Genomic DNA, 18726 nt, shown 5'->3' on the forward strand with positions numbered 1-18726 from the left:
AAAAGAAAAAAGTCACTTCAATCTAAATTGATTAGAAGTGAAAATAAACACTTGGTAATAACAGCAGGGATTCTGGGGCCACTGAAACCTGGATCATATCCTACATTCGCCTAACTTAAAACGAGTCTTTTAGTCTCTGCATGCCTTAATCTCTCTCCTGTAAAGTGGAAAAAATTCTTACCTTTTAGGACTGTTTCAAGGAGTAAACAAGATTTAAGGAGTGCAGGCCAGTGCCCGACAGACAACAGGTACTCAAACACCAGTTCTTTCCACCCCTCTTCGCTGTGGCTCGATGCATTCGCACGTAGCCGGGTGAACTAGGGCCCCAAATTTGTGAACTACCCAACTCTAAACACTGCTGAGAGAAATGAGGACATGGTGTGGCAAAGGGAAACTACTCAGTGGAGAAAGGTCACATACAGGTAACAGCACAGAGCTGCCAGGGCAGGAGGACAAAGGGCCGCGTTTCTAGCAACAACTAGAAGCAGGAAACCCTCTGTGGGACTCAAACAGAGGGAAGTACTCACTTTCTCACAGAAGAAGAATGGAAGTCTAAAGACTAAGCAAACAGTACCACTGCCAGAATTATTTGTAAAAGTATACTGTTTTCACAGTCTCCTTTTTCTCCCGAAGCAATTCGATCCATCTGTCATTTTAGCATCCATCTATTTTTAGAAGTGCATACTTCTTTCTTTAAAATCAGGTGACTTACCTGGACAACCTGGTTGCCTTCCCTTTCCGTATTTTCACCTTTCGCTTTCCAGGCCTTCTCCCCGCCAGGAGCCTGGGGCGGGACAGCCTCCACCCACTCGTCTTCAGAGCTCTAGGAAGAGGCGGCATAGAAGAGAAGTTCTCAAACGTGCACACTTCCACATAAAAATTCTGTGCTGTTGTTAAATGGTAAATTCTTCAGTTTCCTAGAGAAAATTCTTAGAGTACACTTCCCCTTGAAAAAGCTACACTGAAAATCTGAACAAAGAACCTGTAAACCCACTCTTTTGGGACAAGCCCATGAAACACCAAGACTGTTTTCCTGCCAGGGGAAAGCAAAAACAAAAGATCAGAAGTGACAGCAGAGAACTCACTTCAACACAGAGCTGCGGTTCCTACCAACATTAAGTGATATCGACATCTTTGTTTAACTACAACAAGGGAAACAACACCCAAGTAAATGACTCTGCCTCTAAGTTTCGAGTTTTTGGATTTCCCTGGGTTTAAAAATGCAGAGATCGCAGTGAACAGCCAGACTGGTAAGGCACTTTGTTAATGTGTTTAAAGACCAGATTATTAAATCAGCTAGGAAGTATTTAGCCAACATCCCCTATGTGCTCAGCATTACGCCAAGTTCTGGATTTTGTTTTCCACAAATACATCAATCAACTCCTTCTATGTTAAGTACTGTAATAAGGACGTTCACATATGTTCTCAAGCTGACTCCTTAAAACAACCCTACATAAGATACTATTTGGTTTTACAAATAAGAAAAAGCTTCCCCAAATTAGGTAACTTGCCCAAGTTCCATGGTATCCAAGCAGGAGAACCAGAATAGAAACCTAGATGTGTCTGGCTCTAAAATCTCTTTGGAGCTGTACAATGGAAGTGTAGGAGGGACCCTAGAAATCACCTAGCACACAACACTTGCTGATGTCCCACAGAGAAACCTGGAGGCCAAGGGAAGCAAAGGTGGGTCTCCTGAATGAGAACAATATTTTTTCATTCCACAAAGTTCTTTTTTTTTTTTTTAATGTTTATTTATTTTTGAGAGAGAGAGACAGAGCATGAGCAGGGGAGAGGCAGAGAGAGAGGGGGACACAGAATCTGAAGCAGGCTCCAGGCTTTGAGCTGTCAGCACAGAGCCCGATGCGGGGCTCAAACTCACAGACCACGAGATCATGACCTGAGCCGAAGTCAGATGCTCAACTGACTGAGCCACCCAGGCGCCCCCTATCTACACAAAGTTCTTGATAATTACCTAACCAGAGAACAAACATATGTCTGGTAAAAGGTATAATCTACTCAGAGAAAACATATTTGTCTCTGGCATCTCAAGTGCCAACTGTTTCCCAATACAAAGCAGACTTCATTCATTCATTCATTCATTCAGACCTTGATTTGGACTTACAGAAACATTAGAGCTACTTACTGACATATATAGTTAGAACTTTTTAAGATTACCACTATGAACATATTTCTGGTCTAGTCATATTTACATCGTCAAACCAACTTAGAAAGGAGTGCACTTGTCGTAATGAGCACAGGGTGCTGTATGGAAGTGTTGAATCACTATATTGTACACCTGAAACTAACAGAACACTGTATGTTAACTAACTGAAGTTTAAATAAAAACTTTTTAAAAAGATCAATTTAGCAGCCTGGTTCCTACCACTTGCTGTTACCCACTGAAAGGAAGTTTATAATCTGAAAGCACATCCCTCAGGTGTCAATTTGCTAACATCAAGCTAAAGAAAAAAAAAAAAAAATGCTTACATTAGCTTTCCACAGGATTCTGTTAAAGGCCTTCCTTTAAAAAAAAAAAAAAATAGGGGTGCCTGGGTGGCTCAGTCAGTTAAGCTTCTGACTTCGGCTCAGGTCATGATCTCTCAGTTTGTGAGTTCGAGCCCCGCGTCAGGCTCTGTGCTGACAGCTGGGAGCCTGGAGCCTGCTTTGGATTCTGTGTCTCCCTCTCACTCTGCCCCTCCCCCGTTCACACTCTCTCTCTCTCTTTCTCAAAAATAAATAAATGTTAGGAAAAAAAATTTTTTTTAATAAAAAAATATATATAATTTATTGTCAAATTGGTTTCCATACAACACCCAGTGCTCATCCCCACAGGTGCCTTCCTCAATGCCCATCACCCACTTTCCCCTCTCCCCCACCCCAACAACCCTCAGTTTGTTCTCTGTATGTAAGAGTCTTATGATTTGCCTCCCTCCCTCTCTGTTTGCAACTATTTCTCCCCCTTCTCTTCCCCTGTGGTCTTCTGTTCAATTTCTCAAGATCCACATATGAGTGGAAACATATGGTACCTGTCTTTCTCTGCCTGACTTACTTCACTCAGCTTAATACCCTCCAGTTCCATCCACGTTGCTGCAAATGGCCAGCTTTCATTCTTTCTCATTGCCAAGTAGTGTTCCATTATAAACCGCATCTTCTTTATCCATTCCTCAGTTGATGGGACATTTAGGCCTTCCTTTTAAGATTTATATTTTTAAATAATCTCTACACTCAGTGTGGGGCTCGAACTCACAACCCCGAGATCAAGAGTCACACACTCCAGCGGCTAAGCCAGACTGGCGCCCCTCGAAGGCCCTCCTCTAAAACCACAGATTTTCTGTATCCTACGAGCTGCTAACCAATCACCTGTGAGCCAGTGATCAGAGCCACCAGCTGCTTCACCACAGCTGCAACTGGTGTCCATATCATGACCTACAACTTCAGTTGAGCTAGACTCTCATTCACAACCAGTATTCCTCTTACTGGCCCCTGGTCAGTTCTCCCTTTCATTCCCCTGGCCCACTCCCCTTTGAAGATGGATCACTCTGACATTTACTTGTGTAACTACCTGATTGACGTCTCACTCTCCCACTGGGCAGTAAGTTCTAGGAGGACAAAAACCGCTTCTGCTCTCACCTAGCTCGTATCCCCAAGGACATAGCTTAATACCTTAGCAGAGAGGTGATGCTTATTATATTCTTCAACATCCTCCTCAAGTTTTCTATCAAACCCCATTCACCACATACTCAGCTAGTGGATCTGTTCTCCTCCTTGACCAAGCAAAATGATGCCACCTTAACTTCCTACCCAACCCCCCACAAAATTATGTACACTTGTGCCTCTCCTTTCCTCCTGTTAATTCTTCCTATTCAAGGCAGGTGCTCCTCCAAAGATCTTGGTCCCAACCATTCCTGTTCCTCCAGGACCATGGACCATCAATTATCTCCTTCTCTTGTAGCCTGGTCTACAAGAAGCACTCTATTGGCCTAGAAATATGCTCAAGCATTTTCCATCGTGTGTGTGTGTGTGTGTGTGTGTGTGTGCGTGTGTGTGGGTATGTGTGTGTAAATGAGTGAAGAAGAGGAACCTCTGTTGACCTTATGTCTCCCCCTGGCAGCAATTTATCTTCCAACTTTTACTCTAAGCCAAAATTTTCAAAGAGTAGTCTGTAGCCACTGCCTTCACATCCCCACAAAACTCTACAACATGGCTAAGGTTCTCAGTAATCTGCTGAAATTTCTTCAAAGCTCACCACCGGCTGCCACTTTGTCCAATGCAGCAGAACGTTTCTGAATACAACTCTTGATAACTCAACTTCCTTGATTTCCAGGACCTTTCCCAGTTCTGCTTCCATTCTTGCTTTCTTCTCCATTTCCCTTATGCATTTTTCCTCCTTTGCTCAGCCCCTAAATATCAATGCTGTGTGGGGTTCCTTTCTTGGCACACTAATGTTTTAATCTCTAAACATTCCCCTTTGGCCATTAAATCCACTCTCATGCCTTGAACTACCATCAATTGTGCTGATATCTTTCAAATTGGTCTACCCAAAGTGTCGGTGATTTAACCAACTACCTACCATATTTGGATACCATGCTGAACTCAATAAACACAAAACATACACCCATAGTCTTCTTCCACAAAACCTGTTCCTCCTCCTGAATTGCTAAACTGAATCACCTGGTACCACCAACCACCCACTTAACCAAGTCAACAATCTTAGGATCAACTTTGCCCCTCCCATCAAAACCTACTATTTTCATTTCCAAAATATTTTCTGAAATACATCATCCAGTGAACACCACATGCCTACCATGGGACCCCACTTCCACCCCTGGCCATAACTGAGTGGTTCAAAGGTAGGATTCTGACCCAATTGATATCAATCTGAGTTACTCTCCAGGAATTTGAAATCAAAACGAAATGGGGCTGCTCTAAACTAAAGAGAACTGGAAATGCATTGGCAGAAGCCATTTTTGCCATGAGGATAGAATTCAGCAAAAAACTGATCTGTTACCAAGAAAAAAAGTGAACTCGGAAAGAAACAAAAATGGAAGATGGCAAGACAACTCATAAAAGCATTACAACTCTAGTTCCAGCCATTCCTGAAGGCCAGCTGCATTCCCACACCTAGAGGTACTACGAGACTTTTGTACTCTAATAATAAATTGCCCCCCTGGGGCGCCTGAGTGGCTGAGTTGGTTAAGCGTCCAACTTCAGCTCGGGTCATGATCCTGGGGTCTGTGAGTTCAAGCCCCTACATCAGGCTCTGTGCTGGCAGCTCGGAGCCTGGAGCCTGCTTCAGATTCTGTGTGTCCCTCTCTCTCTGCCCCTGCCCCGCTCACTCTCTCTCTCTCTCTCTCTCTCAAAAACAAATAAATATTTTTAAAAATTAAAAAAAAATAAAATAAAGTGTCCCCCCCCCTTTTCTGAATAAGCCAATTTGTTTTATCTCTATTGCCTGCTACCAAAAGCCCCAACTAATACACACCTCTCCTGTCCATCCTTGAAGCATCCTAGGTCAGATCTTATCTCACACCCAGACAACTGCAATAACCTGGATGCCGGTCCTTCCTTCTCCAATCTCCACCCTAGACACATCTGGAGAAACAGAAAGGGCACGTATGACCCCTTCTACGGCTCCCTGTCACAAAGCTCCTCTTCTTTCTTACCAACAGAACCCAATCTTATTGGGAGACCTACCGTGCCTCCCTTGCTGGAAAGCAAAGCCCTATGGTCAAGTGTCCAATGACACTGAAATGAAGGTATTATGTGGGACTTTCTGGAAGACAAATTATGAAAGAGAGGGTCCCCTTTCTTGTTACCTAGATGAAGAGGTAATGCTATAAAGATGAGGGACGGGCAAAACAGAAGAAGCCTTAGTCCCAGAAGACCACACGAGTCCCAGACTGCCTACCTGATTCTTCCATGAGAGAGAAAAGTTAACTACCTTGTTTAACCTATGGCTACTCTCAGATTTTCTGGTAAATGCAACTGAACCTAATTAGAGGACACACTTCCTACTGAATAGCGCCAGAGCCCTTGGTTTACAGGCCCTATCAACTCTTCCATTTTCATCACCATCCACTCCCCCCCTGTTTTGTAACCTAGAGCTATCATATTGTTCGTAGTTCTATTTACTTACATATACACATACGCACATACGCCATGTTATCTCACTTCCAGGCCTTTGCTCTCACAATTCCTTGTGCATGAAATGCCAATAACCTTCTGTGCCTGGCTAATTCTTAGTCATTATTCAGGTCTCAACTCAAATATTATCTCCCCAACAAGTCTGCAGATGAAATCCTCTTTCCCTTAATACATTGTTCTGTCTTGGCATCAGGAGACTACATAATGAAATTATGTATCTATTTATCTAGCTACAAAATGAGTTCTCCAAAGGCCTGAAAAAAAACACTATATTTTTACATTCCGTGTGTCTACACCAGTGTCTGACACAGTTGGCATGCAATAAAGGTGTACCTAAAATTAACTAAATCCTCTTTTCCTACCCTTCCAATAGCCCTAATCAGAAACATTAATCGGCAGCCAGCATTCAAGCATTAAATACCAGGCACTGAAGGAAAGAAGCATCAATGATACACTTAGTATTCTTGTTATTTGTTTACAGAACGGTGATACTTGCACCATTGTGTACAAAGCGCCTGCCTTCATTCGCTGTCTGTTAACTTTGTTTCTCACTTTCACCATTGCACAGTCAGCTCACTACTTCAGCATGGCTGCTATTTCCCTCTCCCCAATATGCTATGACCTCAGTCCTTCTGCGGATTTCAGTTTTTCAATCCTCCATTTTACCTTGAAGAACTCCTACACCATCAAGCTTAATGTGCTTGACCTAACAGAGCTCCCAGAACTCTTGTTCTCATATGCAGCCTTTATAATAACCATACCCCTGATCCTATCAGCCAAAATCTCTAAGATGGAACCCAGACAGCAAAGTGCTACCAGTAAAAATCAAAGGAACTTAAGGGCTTCTGCCTCTGTCCGTGACAAAATAAATGGCATCAAAATAGAAATACACAGAAATAGAAATAATAATGGAAAATGTTTGAAGCTCTATTCGGAACACTGAATCTCAGTAATACCAGGCCATGATCCCTGAAAAGGGAAACAAATGAGGTGAATGTTATCATTACTATCTCCACAGCTTTTTGCCTCAAAGCACTTTCCAGACCAAGGCACAAGAAAGGGTTGACTTGAGCTGAATATGACAATCTTACTGAGCTAAGGAAACAGAATTTGTGTTAGATGATTTTGCCCAACTATTGGCTAATGTTAAGCGCTGTGAGCACATTTAAGGTGGGCTAGACTTAACCGTAACAATCAGTAGGTTAGGTGTATAGAGTGCATTTTTGACTTACGATATTTTTAATTTACAGTGGGTTTGTTGGGACATAACCCAACTGTAAGTCAAGAAAGATCTATAATTACATTAAACATAAATGATCTAAACCACTGTTATCCAATAGAATTTTTCTATACTACACTGCCCAATACAGTGGGCATAACCTAGCCATAAGTGATAACTAAATACTTAAAATATTTGGCAGAACGCCTGGGTGGCTCAGTTGGTTAAGCGGCGGACTTCAGCTCAGGTCATGATCTCACAGTTCATGAGTTCAAGTCCCACCTCGGGCTCCGTGCTGATAGTTCAGAGCCTGGAGCCTGCTTCGGATTCTGTGTCTCCCTCTCTCCCTGTCCCTCCCCTGCTCGCATTCTCTCTTTCTCAGAAATAAATAAACATTAAAAAAAAATTACAAAAAATATTTGGCAAATGAGAATGAAGAAATGAATTTTCAATCTAATATTACTTTAATGAATTTTAATTAAAATTTTAAAAACCACATATGGCTACTATATTAGATAGTGCAGAAAAACCTCTAATTAAAAAGGAAGAAATTGATAGGTTAGATAAAAAAGCAAGACCCAAATATACACTGTCTACAAGAATACTTTCAATAAAGACAAAAGAAATTTAAAATAAAGGAATAAAAAATGAAAAAACAAATAACAAAACTGAAGTTTATTAACATGAAACAAAGTTACCTACAACAAAAGTATTACTAGAGATAAAAAGAAACATTTCACAAAAATATAATGGCCAGTTCATCTAAAAGATATAACAATCCTAAATGTGTACATACTTAGTAAACTTCAAAATACATAAGACAGGGGCGCCTGGGTGGCGCAGTCGGTTGAGCGTCCGACTTCAGCCAGGTCACGATCTCGCGGTCTGTGAGTTCGAGCCCCGCGTCAGGCTCTGGGCTGATGGCTCAGAGCCTGGAGCCTGTTTCCGATTCTGTGTCTCCCTCTCTCTCTGCCCCTCCCCCGTTCATGCTCTGTCTCTCTCTGTCCCCCAAAAAATAAATGAACGTTGGAAAAAAAAAAATACGTAAGACAAAAACTGACAAAACTGAAGGAGAAATACACAAAAATCTACCACAGTTAGAGATTTTAATACTGCTCTCTCAATAACTGACAAGAGAAAAATCAAAAATCAGTAAAAATATAAAATACTTAACACTGTTAATCAACTTTCCCAAACTGGCATTTATAGAATACTACACCTACCAACAGCTGAATTCACACTTGTTTCAAATACACATGGAATTTTCATCAAGATAGCTCACAGGCTGGGCCCAAAATTAAGTCACAGTAATTTTTTTTTTTTTTCAAAGTCCAAGATTCAAAGGATACTTATTGTTAACCTACACATGAGGGTTTTTTTCTCTTTCTTTTTTGAGTACAGTTGACCTACCATGTTACATCAGTCTCAGGTGTGCAACTTAGGGATTTGACAAGTTTATACATTATGCTGTGCTCACCACAATGTAGCTGCCATCTGCCCCGTTACATTGCTTTTACATCACTGCCTATATTCCTTATGCTCTGCTTTTGATTCCCGTGACGTACTCATTCCTTAACTGGAGGCCTGTACCTCCCTCTTCTATTCACCCATTTCCCCCAACCCCCCGACACCCCTCCCCTCTGGCAACTATCAGTTTGGTCTCCATATTTACAGCTCTTATTCTTTTTGTGTATTCATTCATCTTTTTCAGGTCCCATTTATGAGTAGAACCATATGGTATTTGTCTCTCTCAGTCTGACTTATTTCACTTACTGTAATACCCTCCAGGTCCTTCCATGTTGTCTCAAATGGCACAATCTCATCCTTTTTTAAGGCTGTGTAATATTCCTGTGTGTGTGTGTGTGTGTGTGTGTGTGTGTGTGTGTGTGTACCACATCTTCCTTATCCATTCATCCGCTGATGGACACTTGGGCTGCTTCCAAGTCTTGGCTGTTGTTAATAATGCTGCAGTAAACATAGTGGTACACATATCTTTTCAAGTTAGTGTTTTCATTTTCCCTGGGTAAATACCCAATAGTGGAATCATTGGATAATCACTATGTAATGCCCTTGTCTCTGTTGTAGTCTTTGTTTTAATGTCTATTTTATCGGATATAAAGATTTCTACCCCAGTTTACTTTTCCACTTCCATTTGCATGGTGAATCTTTAGGTCTGAGGTGAGTCTCTTGCAGATGGCACACAGATGGCTCTTGGTATTTTATCCACTCCACCACTCTGTCTTTTGATTGGAGCATTTAGGCCATTTACTTTTAAAGTAATTATTGACGGGTATGTACTTATGGCCATTTTTAAAATTTGTTTTCTATTGTTTTCAAAGTTCTTTCCTTTCTTCTCTTGCTCTTTCTTTGTGATCAAATGATTATTTACAGTCTTTTGTTTGGCTTTCTTTCTCTTTACTTTTTGAGTCTATCACAGGTTTCAGGTTTGTGGTTAGCATGAGGTTCACACATAACATCCTAAGTAAACAGCTGTCTATATTAATTGGATGGTCATCTAAGTTCAAACATTTTCTTTAAAAAAAATCTTCTTCTCCTTCTCTTCCCTTTTTACTCCCTTCCCCACATTTTATGTACGTGTTGTCCTATTTTACATCTTTTTATTCATATTAATCTTATGTCTAAGTATGGCCATTTCTTTTCCACTTAAAGAAGTCCCCTTGGAGCACCTGGGTGGCTCAGTCGGTTGGGCTGCTGACTCCAGCTCAGGTCATGATCTCACGGTTTGTGAGTTCAAGTCCCACATCGGGCTCTGTGCTGACAGCTCAGAGCCTGGAGCCTGCTTTGGATTCTGTGTCTCTGTCTCTCTGCCTCTTCCCCACTCATTCTCTCTCTCACTCTCTCTCTCTCAAAAATAAATAAACATTAAAAAAAAAAAAAAAGAAGAAGTCCCCTTAACATTTCTGGTAAGGCTGGTTTAGTAGTGATAAACTCCTCTATCTTTTGTTTGTCTAGGAAACTCTTCATCTCTCCTTCAAATCTGAATGAAAACCTTGCCAGGGAGAATGTTGTTGGTTGTAGGCATTTTCCTTTCAGCACTTTGACTATGTCATGCCACTCCCTTCTGGCCTGCAAAGTTTCTGAGGAAAAATCAGCTGATAGATAGCCTTATAGGTTTTACCCTGGTAGGTAACTTTTTGTTTCTCTCTTGATGTTTTTAAGATTCTCTTTTTATCTTTAACCTTTGACCCTGTAATTATTTGGTGCCATGGTGTAGACACCATCTTGTGTTCATCTTGTTTGGAACTCTCTGTGCTTTCACTGACCTTTCACTCAAACAACTCTCTCCAAGCTATAGTTATACAACTTACTATATATGTAAAAGTGTACACGTTGTATGTTGCAACAAAAAGACTTATCTATTCAGCTGACCATTGAATGACATGACGAGGGGTTACGGGTGCTGACTCCCCACATAGTCAAAAATCCACATACAACTTTGACTCCCCAAAAATGTAACTACTAATAGCCTATGGGTGCACTTGAAGACTTACCGGTAACATGATCAGCGAACATGTATTTTGTATGTTATATGAATGATGCACCTATTTGTACAATAAAGTAAGTTAAAGAAAATGTTAAGGAAATCATAAGGAAGAAAAAACAAAGTACTGTACTATATTTATCTAAAACACATCTGCTTGTAAGTGGATGCACAAAGTTCAAGCCCATGCTGTTCAAGGGGCAACTGTATTTCTAGGGAAGAACAAAGAGAAATAACAGGCAGTGTGCCTCTAAAAGGAAGCAAGCACCCTGAGTCAGATTATTAAATGTTTACTCTGCCTGCCAGATCCATCCCCATGGGACAGGGATGCCGAACCTGTGATCTCTGCCTAAACCCCAGGGAGTTTCATAAATCCCACTGAAATAAACAACTTTAAATACAAACTTCTTTTCACAAAGAGGATCACTCACTTCTTTCAGTCTCTCAACAGGACCAGCAACTCAACACAGAGCTGTGGAAACACCGTTTCTACCTTCTTTCTGCTCTAAGACTTTCCAACTCACTTCGTCCTGAATTATATTTAACAAATTTTTTTCTGTAAAACCTAAATATTCCTACCACTACAAAATATGCTGGCTACCTGACCAAAGGATCCAGCTGTGGATAAAGTATCCACTGTGAATTAATAAACTGCATTCTCACATAAGACAGGCTTCCACGAGCCACTTATCATCTCAGGGGGTACCGCCACACGCTCAGTTTCTGAAACGGCAAGAGGGCTACACTTGGGAATTTGGTGATTCACTTGCACACACAACCCTCTGAAGATCAGACCTAGACAACCAAACTACCCCTCAACATCTATAGCCCATAGCTCTCTAAGCACCAGGTACCTCTTTCTTCCTGAAAATACTCATGAGAGGCTTTCCCTTCCCCTGTGAGTCCTCTCACCCCAGAACTGGCTAGAGACACAGTGGGGCCACATCCTTTTGACCATGAAGATAAATGTATTACCATGCCCTATTTTAAAGAATTGTTAATTTCTACTAAAGAAAATAAACAAGAGTAGTAGACTCACAAATGTCTTAAAACTCTTTTCTCTTATGTGTACACAACTGCTCTTTCCCTGCAGCTCCTTCCAATTTCCGGCTACTTCTACTGAACAGCCTTTACTCCTGCCTGGCTCTTCAGTGTTGGGCCCCCCTTTTTCTTCAGGGTCCCTGGACAATTCATCTAGTCTCATGGCTTCACAGAGCAATGACTCCCAAATTCTAACGCCATCGTCCCACCTTTCTCCGTAACCTGAGATCGATGTTTCCAGCACTTCCTGGACACCTCCAAGTCGATGTTTCCCAGGCGTTTCCATACCCTAACTAGTCACATTTTGTAAGTTCTCATATGTTTTAAGTTCCTAAACATCATTCCTGCAAATACAATTTTCTCAAGCAGCTGCTTTGGCTGGCTTTAATACATACTTACTGATGAACTATCAGTTGACTCCTTGCTTTTTTCATACTTCTGTTTCTTACTCTTTTTTTTCTTCTCTTTCTTTACTTTTTTTGAGTGCTTGTCTTTTTTCTTCTTTTTCTTCACAGAGTGTTCCTGTAAATAATCATTTTAAAGAGGTGAGAAAGGAATTTAGTGTTATCTTACTTTAAAACAAGCATTTTGAAAAATCACCCAGTAGAGGAGGGGCCAACATGGCGGAGAAGTAGGGGGATCCAAAGTTCCCTCCTCTATGAAACAAAGCAGTGTTGAAACTGAAGGACTTTGAATTCTCAGGGTCCGGGAGGAAAAGAGACAGTCGCTTCCAGGGACCCACAGGGACAACCTGACTGCCGTAAGTGCGTGATTCTGAACTGGGAGAGATGAGACGAACGGAGGAGAGGGATCCCCTTCTGCAGAGACACAAAGGGAAGAGAAAGTGCAGCTGGGGAAGCACAGGACTGTATCTGGACAAGAGAAAAACCTCAAACCAGGACGGAGAAAAAGCCCATCTCTAACTGCGGGGCTTGCTCCGGACTGGGCCAGCGGTCCGGATCACGCAACTGGGGAGGAGGGGAGCCAGCCCCAGGCTCGGGGACTAGGTCGCAGGTGCAGTCCACAGTAGGAGAAAGCGATCCCCTCCCTGGAGTGCTGCAGGAGAGGACGAAGCCTGCTGCGCCCGCTAGTCGGGGACCACATATCCGGCAGCGTGTAACGGTGCTTCCCCAGTACCTGGGCGCACGGAGGGGGAGTTTGAGTCCCAGCCAAGCGCCAGGCATGGGAGTTGGCAGAGCAGGACAAACCACCTTGTTTGCATCCGCAGCACAGGGACAACGGCTGGAACAGAGTGGTTTGGGACACTCAGTCAGTGGAGCAGAGACTGGGGTGTCGCTATTTTTCTCCCCACCACCACCAAGGGGAGACTTTCTCTCCAAGGGGAGAAATACAAATCAAAGCCTCACACCGGTCAGAGTGGCTAAGAGGAACAACTCAGGAAACAACAGGTGCTGGTGAGGATGTGGAGAAACGGGAACCCTCTTGCACTGTTGGTGGGAATGCAAACTGGTGCAGCCACTCTGGGAAACAGTGTGGAGGTTCCTCAGAAAATTAAAAATAGACCTACCCTATGACCCAGCAGTAGCACTGCTAGGAATTTACCCAAGGGATACAGGAGTACTGATGCATAGGGGCACTTGTACCCCAATGTTTATAGCAGCACTCTCAACAATAGCCAAATTGTGGAAAAAGCCTAAATGTCCATCAACTGACGAATGGATAAAGAAAATGTGGTTTATATATTCAATGGAATACTACTTGGCAATAAGAATGAAATCATGCCATTTGCAGCAAAGTGGATTGAACTGGAAGCTATTACGCTGAGTGAAACAAGTCAGTCAGAGAAGGACAGATATCATATGTTTTCACTCATATGTGGATCTTGAGAAATTGAACATAAGACCATGGGGGAAAGCAAAGGGGGAAAAATCATTACAAATAGGGAGAGAGGCAAACCACAAGAGACTCTTAAATACAGAGAACAAACTGAGGGGTAAAGGGGGTGGGGGAGCGGGGAAAGTGGGTGATGGGCATTGAGGAGGTCACCTGTTGGGATAAGCACTGGGTGTTGCATGTTAGCCAATTTGACAATAAATTATATTCATTAAATAAATAAATATATAAATAAATAAAAGCATCAGAGGTAATTTGAGCAAATGGATCATGGGGAAAAATTAATTAAAAAAATAAAACAAGTATTTTGAAGAAAAACAAATCTGTATTCTAAAAACCATATTTTCATGAAATGAGACAACAAATACATTGAAATAAAATCCTCTGAGATTTAGATGTGGGCATCTATTATATATGCCCCACAAATAAGTCACAGAGCTGAGATACCTTATCAGGAAAATGTGGGGGATGTTTTAGTTTTAATTTATTTGTAGATTCATCTGACAGATATAATCAAATAAATACATTTATACACAAACTGTGTGTGTGTGTGTGTGTGTGTGTGTATTATTCTATGGCCCTGTAAGAATTTATAGAAGATTATTAGGCCATATAAAATGTAGGATCACCGGGGTGACTCAGTCAGCTAAGCATCTGACTTCCGCTCTAGTCATGATCTCACAGTTCATGAGTTTGAGCCCCATGTCAGGTTTTGCACTGAAAGCATGGAGCCTGCTTAGGATTCTCTCTCTGCCTCTCCCTCTGCCCCTCTCCTGCTCACACGTTTTCTCTCTCTTCCACTATCTTTCTCTCAAAATAAATAAACTTAAATAAATTTTTAAAAAAATATTAAAGGGTATAATTTTTTAGATCCACAAGCTTGATATAAGTGGGCCAGAAATTTGCTAAGCTTCCTACCCATCAACTCAAGTAACAAAATCTGTCTGTTATAATGTCCAAAAATATTAAAATATATTATTTCTGCCAGGGAGATAAAACCAGTCAGTAATGCCAACTATGTAATACTCATTCTGTAACTTGCGAAAACTGTATATAAAGTTGCTTTTCCATAATCCTAAAATTCATATGGAACCACAAAAGGCCCTGAATAGCCAAAGTAATTTTGAAGAAGAAGACCAAAGCAGGAGGCATCACAATCCCACACTTTGGCCTCTACTACAAAGCTGTCATCATCAAGACAGCATGGTATTGGCACAAAAACAGACACATAGACCAATGGAATAGAACAGAAACCCCAGAACTAGACCCACAAACGTATGGCCAACTAATCTTTGACAAAGCAGGAAGGAACATCCAATGGAAAAAAGACAGTCTCTTTAACAAATGGTGCTGGGAGAACTGGACAGCAACATGCAGAAGATTGAAACTAGACCACTTTCTCACACCATTCACAAAAATAAACTCAAAATGGATAAAGGACCTGAATGTGAGACAGGAAACCATCCAAACCCTAGAGGAGAAAGCAGGAAAAGACCTCTCTGACCTCAGCCGTAGCAATCTCTTACTTGACACATCCCCAAAGGCAAGGGAATTAAAAGCAAAAATGAACGACTGGGACCTTATGAAGATAAAAAGCTTCTGCACAGCAAAGGAAACAACCAACAAAACTAAAAGGCAACCAACGGAATGGGAAAAGATATTTGCAAATGACATATCGGACAAAGGGCTAGTATCCAAAATCTATAAAGAGCTCACCAAACTCCACACTCAAAAAACAAATAATCCAGTGAAGCAATGGGTAGAAAACATGAATAGACACTTTTCTAAAGAAGACATCCAGAGGGCCAACAGGCACATGAAAAGATGCTCAACATCGTTCCTCATCAGGGAAATAAAATCAAAACCACACTCAGGTATCACCTCACGCGAGTCAGAGTGGCCAAAATGAACAAATCAGGAGACTATAGATGCTGGAGAGGATGTGGAGAAACGGGAACCCTCTTGCACTGTTGGTGGGAATGCAAATTGGTGCAGCCACTCTGGAAAACAGTGTGGAGGTTCCTCAAAAAATTAAAAACAGACCTACCCTATGACCCAGCAGTAGCACTGCTAGGAATTTACCCAAGGGATACAGGAGTACTGATGCATAGGGGCACTTTTACCCCAATGTTTATAGCAGCACTCTCAACAATAGCCAAATTATGGAAAGAGCCTAAATGTCCATCAACTGATGAATGGATAAAGAAATTGTGGTTTATATACACAATGGAGTACTACGTGGCAATGAGAAAGAATGAAATATGGCCCTTTGTAGCAACATGGATGGAACTGGAGAGTGTGATGCTAAGTGAAATAAGCCATACAGAGAAAGACAGATACCCTATGTTTTCACTCTTATGTGGATCCTGAGAAACTTAACAGAAACCCATGGGGGAGGGGAAGGAAAAAAAAAAAAGGTTAGAGAGGGAGGGAGCCAAATCATAAGAGACTCTTAAAAAATGAGAACAAACTGAGGGCTGATGGGGGGTGGGAGGGAGGGGAGGGTGGGCGATGGGTATTGAGGAGGGCACTTTTGGGATGAGCACGGGGTGTTGTATGGAAACCAATTTGACAAAAAACTTCATATATTGAAAAATAAAAAATAAAAAATAAATAAAGTTGCTTTTCCAATATTAACTTGAATAAGAGCAAAAAAAAAGACAGATTTGTTACATCAAGTGAACCTGTTAGTATTCACCTGTGAGAACTGTTCAATTCGCTCATTCACATCAGGTAGCATCCATGTATCCTCACCCCGAAGTCGTTTAAGTTCTTTACGCCTCTCTTCCTTTTCAAAATTTGCTTTAGCCTAAAACAATGAAAAAAGAAAAATTAACAAATGATCCAATTATTTTTCGCAAAAAAAAGTAAAACAAAGTCATTTTCCACTTTCATATAAAGTCTCATAAATCACTGTCCCTGACAGGAATTTGCTTCTACCAAAGTATCAGAGCCAATATATATATATATATATATATATATATATATATATATATATATTTTTTTTTTTTTTTTTTTTTTTTTTTTTTTTTTTTTTACCCTCTCCTTCCACATTACTAATCACATCACCAGTCTCTAATGAATCAGGGACAAAATGTTGGGATCTATAGTAGACCGTCCTCTCTCCCCAAGCTCCCTGTCTTAAATAGGACTTGAATCTCTTTTTCTTTCACCATCCCACTGCTACTGCCTGGGACTTCAGTGACTGTTAGGAGAATGGCAATGCCTTCAATCTGCAATGTCATATTCTTCTACCCATGCCCTCAAATGCTTCAGGAAGAATCATCTTTCTAAAAACAAATGATCGTGTTGCTAATGTGTATTCATCTTTCAACAATTAGTCAAATAAAATAAGTTCTTCCTAGGAGGTTGCTTTTGCCTTTTCATTCTCTCTCCAAACTCCAAAGCTGGTTTTGTCCTTCTCAAACTCTATGGGTATCTCTACTACAAAAAAAAGTTTAAGTTTATTTATGTATTTTGAGAGAGAGAGCAAGAGAGCATGAGCAGGGGAGGGACAGACAGAGAGAGGGAAAGAGAGAATCACAAGCAGGCTTCACACTGCCAGCACAGAGCCCAACATGGGGCTCAAATTCACGAACCCGTGAGATCACGACCTGAGCCAAAATCAAGAGTCAGAAGCTTAACCGACTGAAGTCATCCAGAGTCCCCTTTACTATAAAGTTTATCCTAGCTTACAAATCCTACTCCCTCCAAAAACTACCCGAAATATCAAAAAAGCAAGGATGAAGAATATTTATTATACATGTATGTTACAGTATGCTGAAATCAGAGAACAATACCAACCATTCACCTGTCCAACACTAATCGCCTACTCTTCCCCTTGACATCTGGCTACAGTCATTATGCCTTTCCCCTCTACCAGCTCTTTCTCATCGGTATTTATTTAAAAGTATTCCATCTTAAGCAAAAACAAAAACGCCCACTTGTACCCCATGCTGCTCTCCAGTCACAACTTTTCCCCTTCATTCTTACATCTTGTCAGATAATACAGTTTACTTCCTCCATTCTTTACAGGTTACCTCTATGCATCTCAACCTTAGAAATACAATGCGTCTTAACCTTTTTCGAGTCTCTCCTGTCAATCCTTGCATTGATCAGTAAGGATTTACAATAACCCTGCAACTAATATCAACAGTAAGACAAGAGCGTGAAACAGTCTGTTGCAATGTGCCTCACAAGTATTTCTGAAAACGGGAATTTTTATTTCAGATACAGGAGGGGCGAGGACCGAGGCTGTGAAACGCGCTGGGAGAGCCGTCATTAGTGGCAGAGTACGTCAAAAGGGCGCTGCCCCTGGTAGCCAAATGATGGAAATATCAAGAATGGAGAAATTCAAAAGTAAGTAAACTCAGGAAAGAAACAGGTCTTCCTAAAAAGAGAATGAGCAACTAGAGACTGCCAACGCATCTCCGAGGCGGGAGATAACCAAGACTTTTTGCGCATCCCAAAGGGAGACCCTCACCCAGATTAGGTGAGACATTGAGGTAGCGAAAGAAGAGAGGGGGTTAGGAAGACAAGCCAGAGGCCTAGTTCCCAGGAACCGTCCACTCCCAATTCTAAATGACTCCAAAACCCCCAAAACGGAGATACCTGGCGCAACACCTCGGCCCTGGCAATCCTGGTCTGTTCTTTACGTTCTTCAATACTTCTCTCACTTTCAAACCTGCCACTGGTGGCCGCCATTGTTGCTGTCGTCGTAAAACTAGGAAGCCGGCACAAACATCTCAGTTTACGACTGTCGTAATTTAATAAACAAACGGGACTTCCTCCTGGCGGAAAAGGAGGGGTGCTGCTACACCAATGGAGCATGCGCGCGTGTGAGCGTCACTAAAGGCTCCGGTGCTGACGCGGGTTTCAGGTTTCAGGGGAGACTTTGCAGAATGAAGTTAGGACCTGTGCTCCCTTCGCAAATTGGAATCTCTTCGAGCAGGAGAAATGTCACACT

At 41.6% G+C, this 18726-nt stretch overlaps 1 protein-coding gene across 2 annotated transcripts in view; it reads right to left on the reverse strand.

Annotated features, from left to right (window-relative positions):
• The window catches only part of CWF19L2 (CWF19 like cell cycle control factor 2), a 158492-nt gene extending 139991 nt beyond the window's left edge, over window positions 1–18501 (reverse strand). For both annotated transcript variants that reach the window (XM_045482652.1, XM_045482651.1), the window contains exons 1-4: window positions 18372–18501; window positions 16459–16569; window positions 12306–12428; window positions 713–823 (exon numbers count right to left, since the gene is read on the reverse strand). In XM_045482652.1, the coding sequence (XP_045338608.1) occupies window positions 713–823; window positions 12306–12428; window positions 16459–16569; window positions 18372–18464 (438 nt within the window). In that variant the 5' untranslated portion in view covers window positions 18465–18501. The remainder of the gene's footprint in view (window positions 1–712; window positions 824–12305; window positions 12429–16458; window positions 16570–18371) is intronic.
• Window positions 18502–18726: the final 225 nt, after the last annotated feature.

This window comes from Leopardus geoffroyi, chromosome D1 (genome assembly GCF_018350155.1).
Source record: "Leopardus geoffroyi isolate Oge1 chromosome D1, O.geoffroyi_Oge1_pat1.0, whole genome shotgun sequence".
Lineage (NCBI taxonomy): Eukaryota > Metazoa > Chordata > Mammalia > Carnivora > Felidae > Leopardus > Leopardus geoffroyi.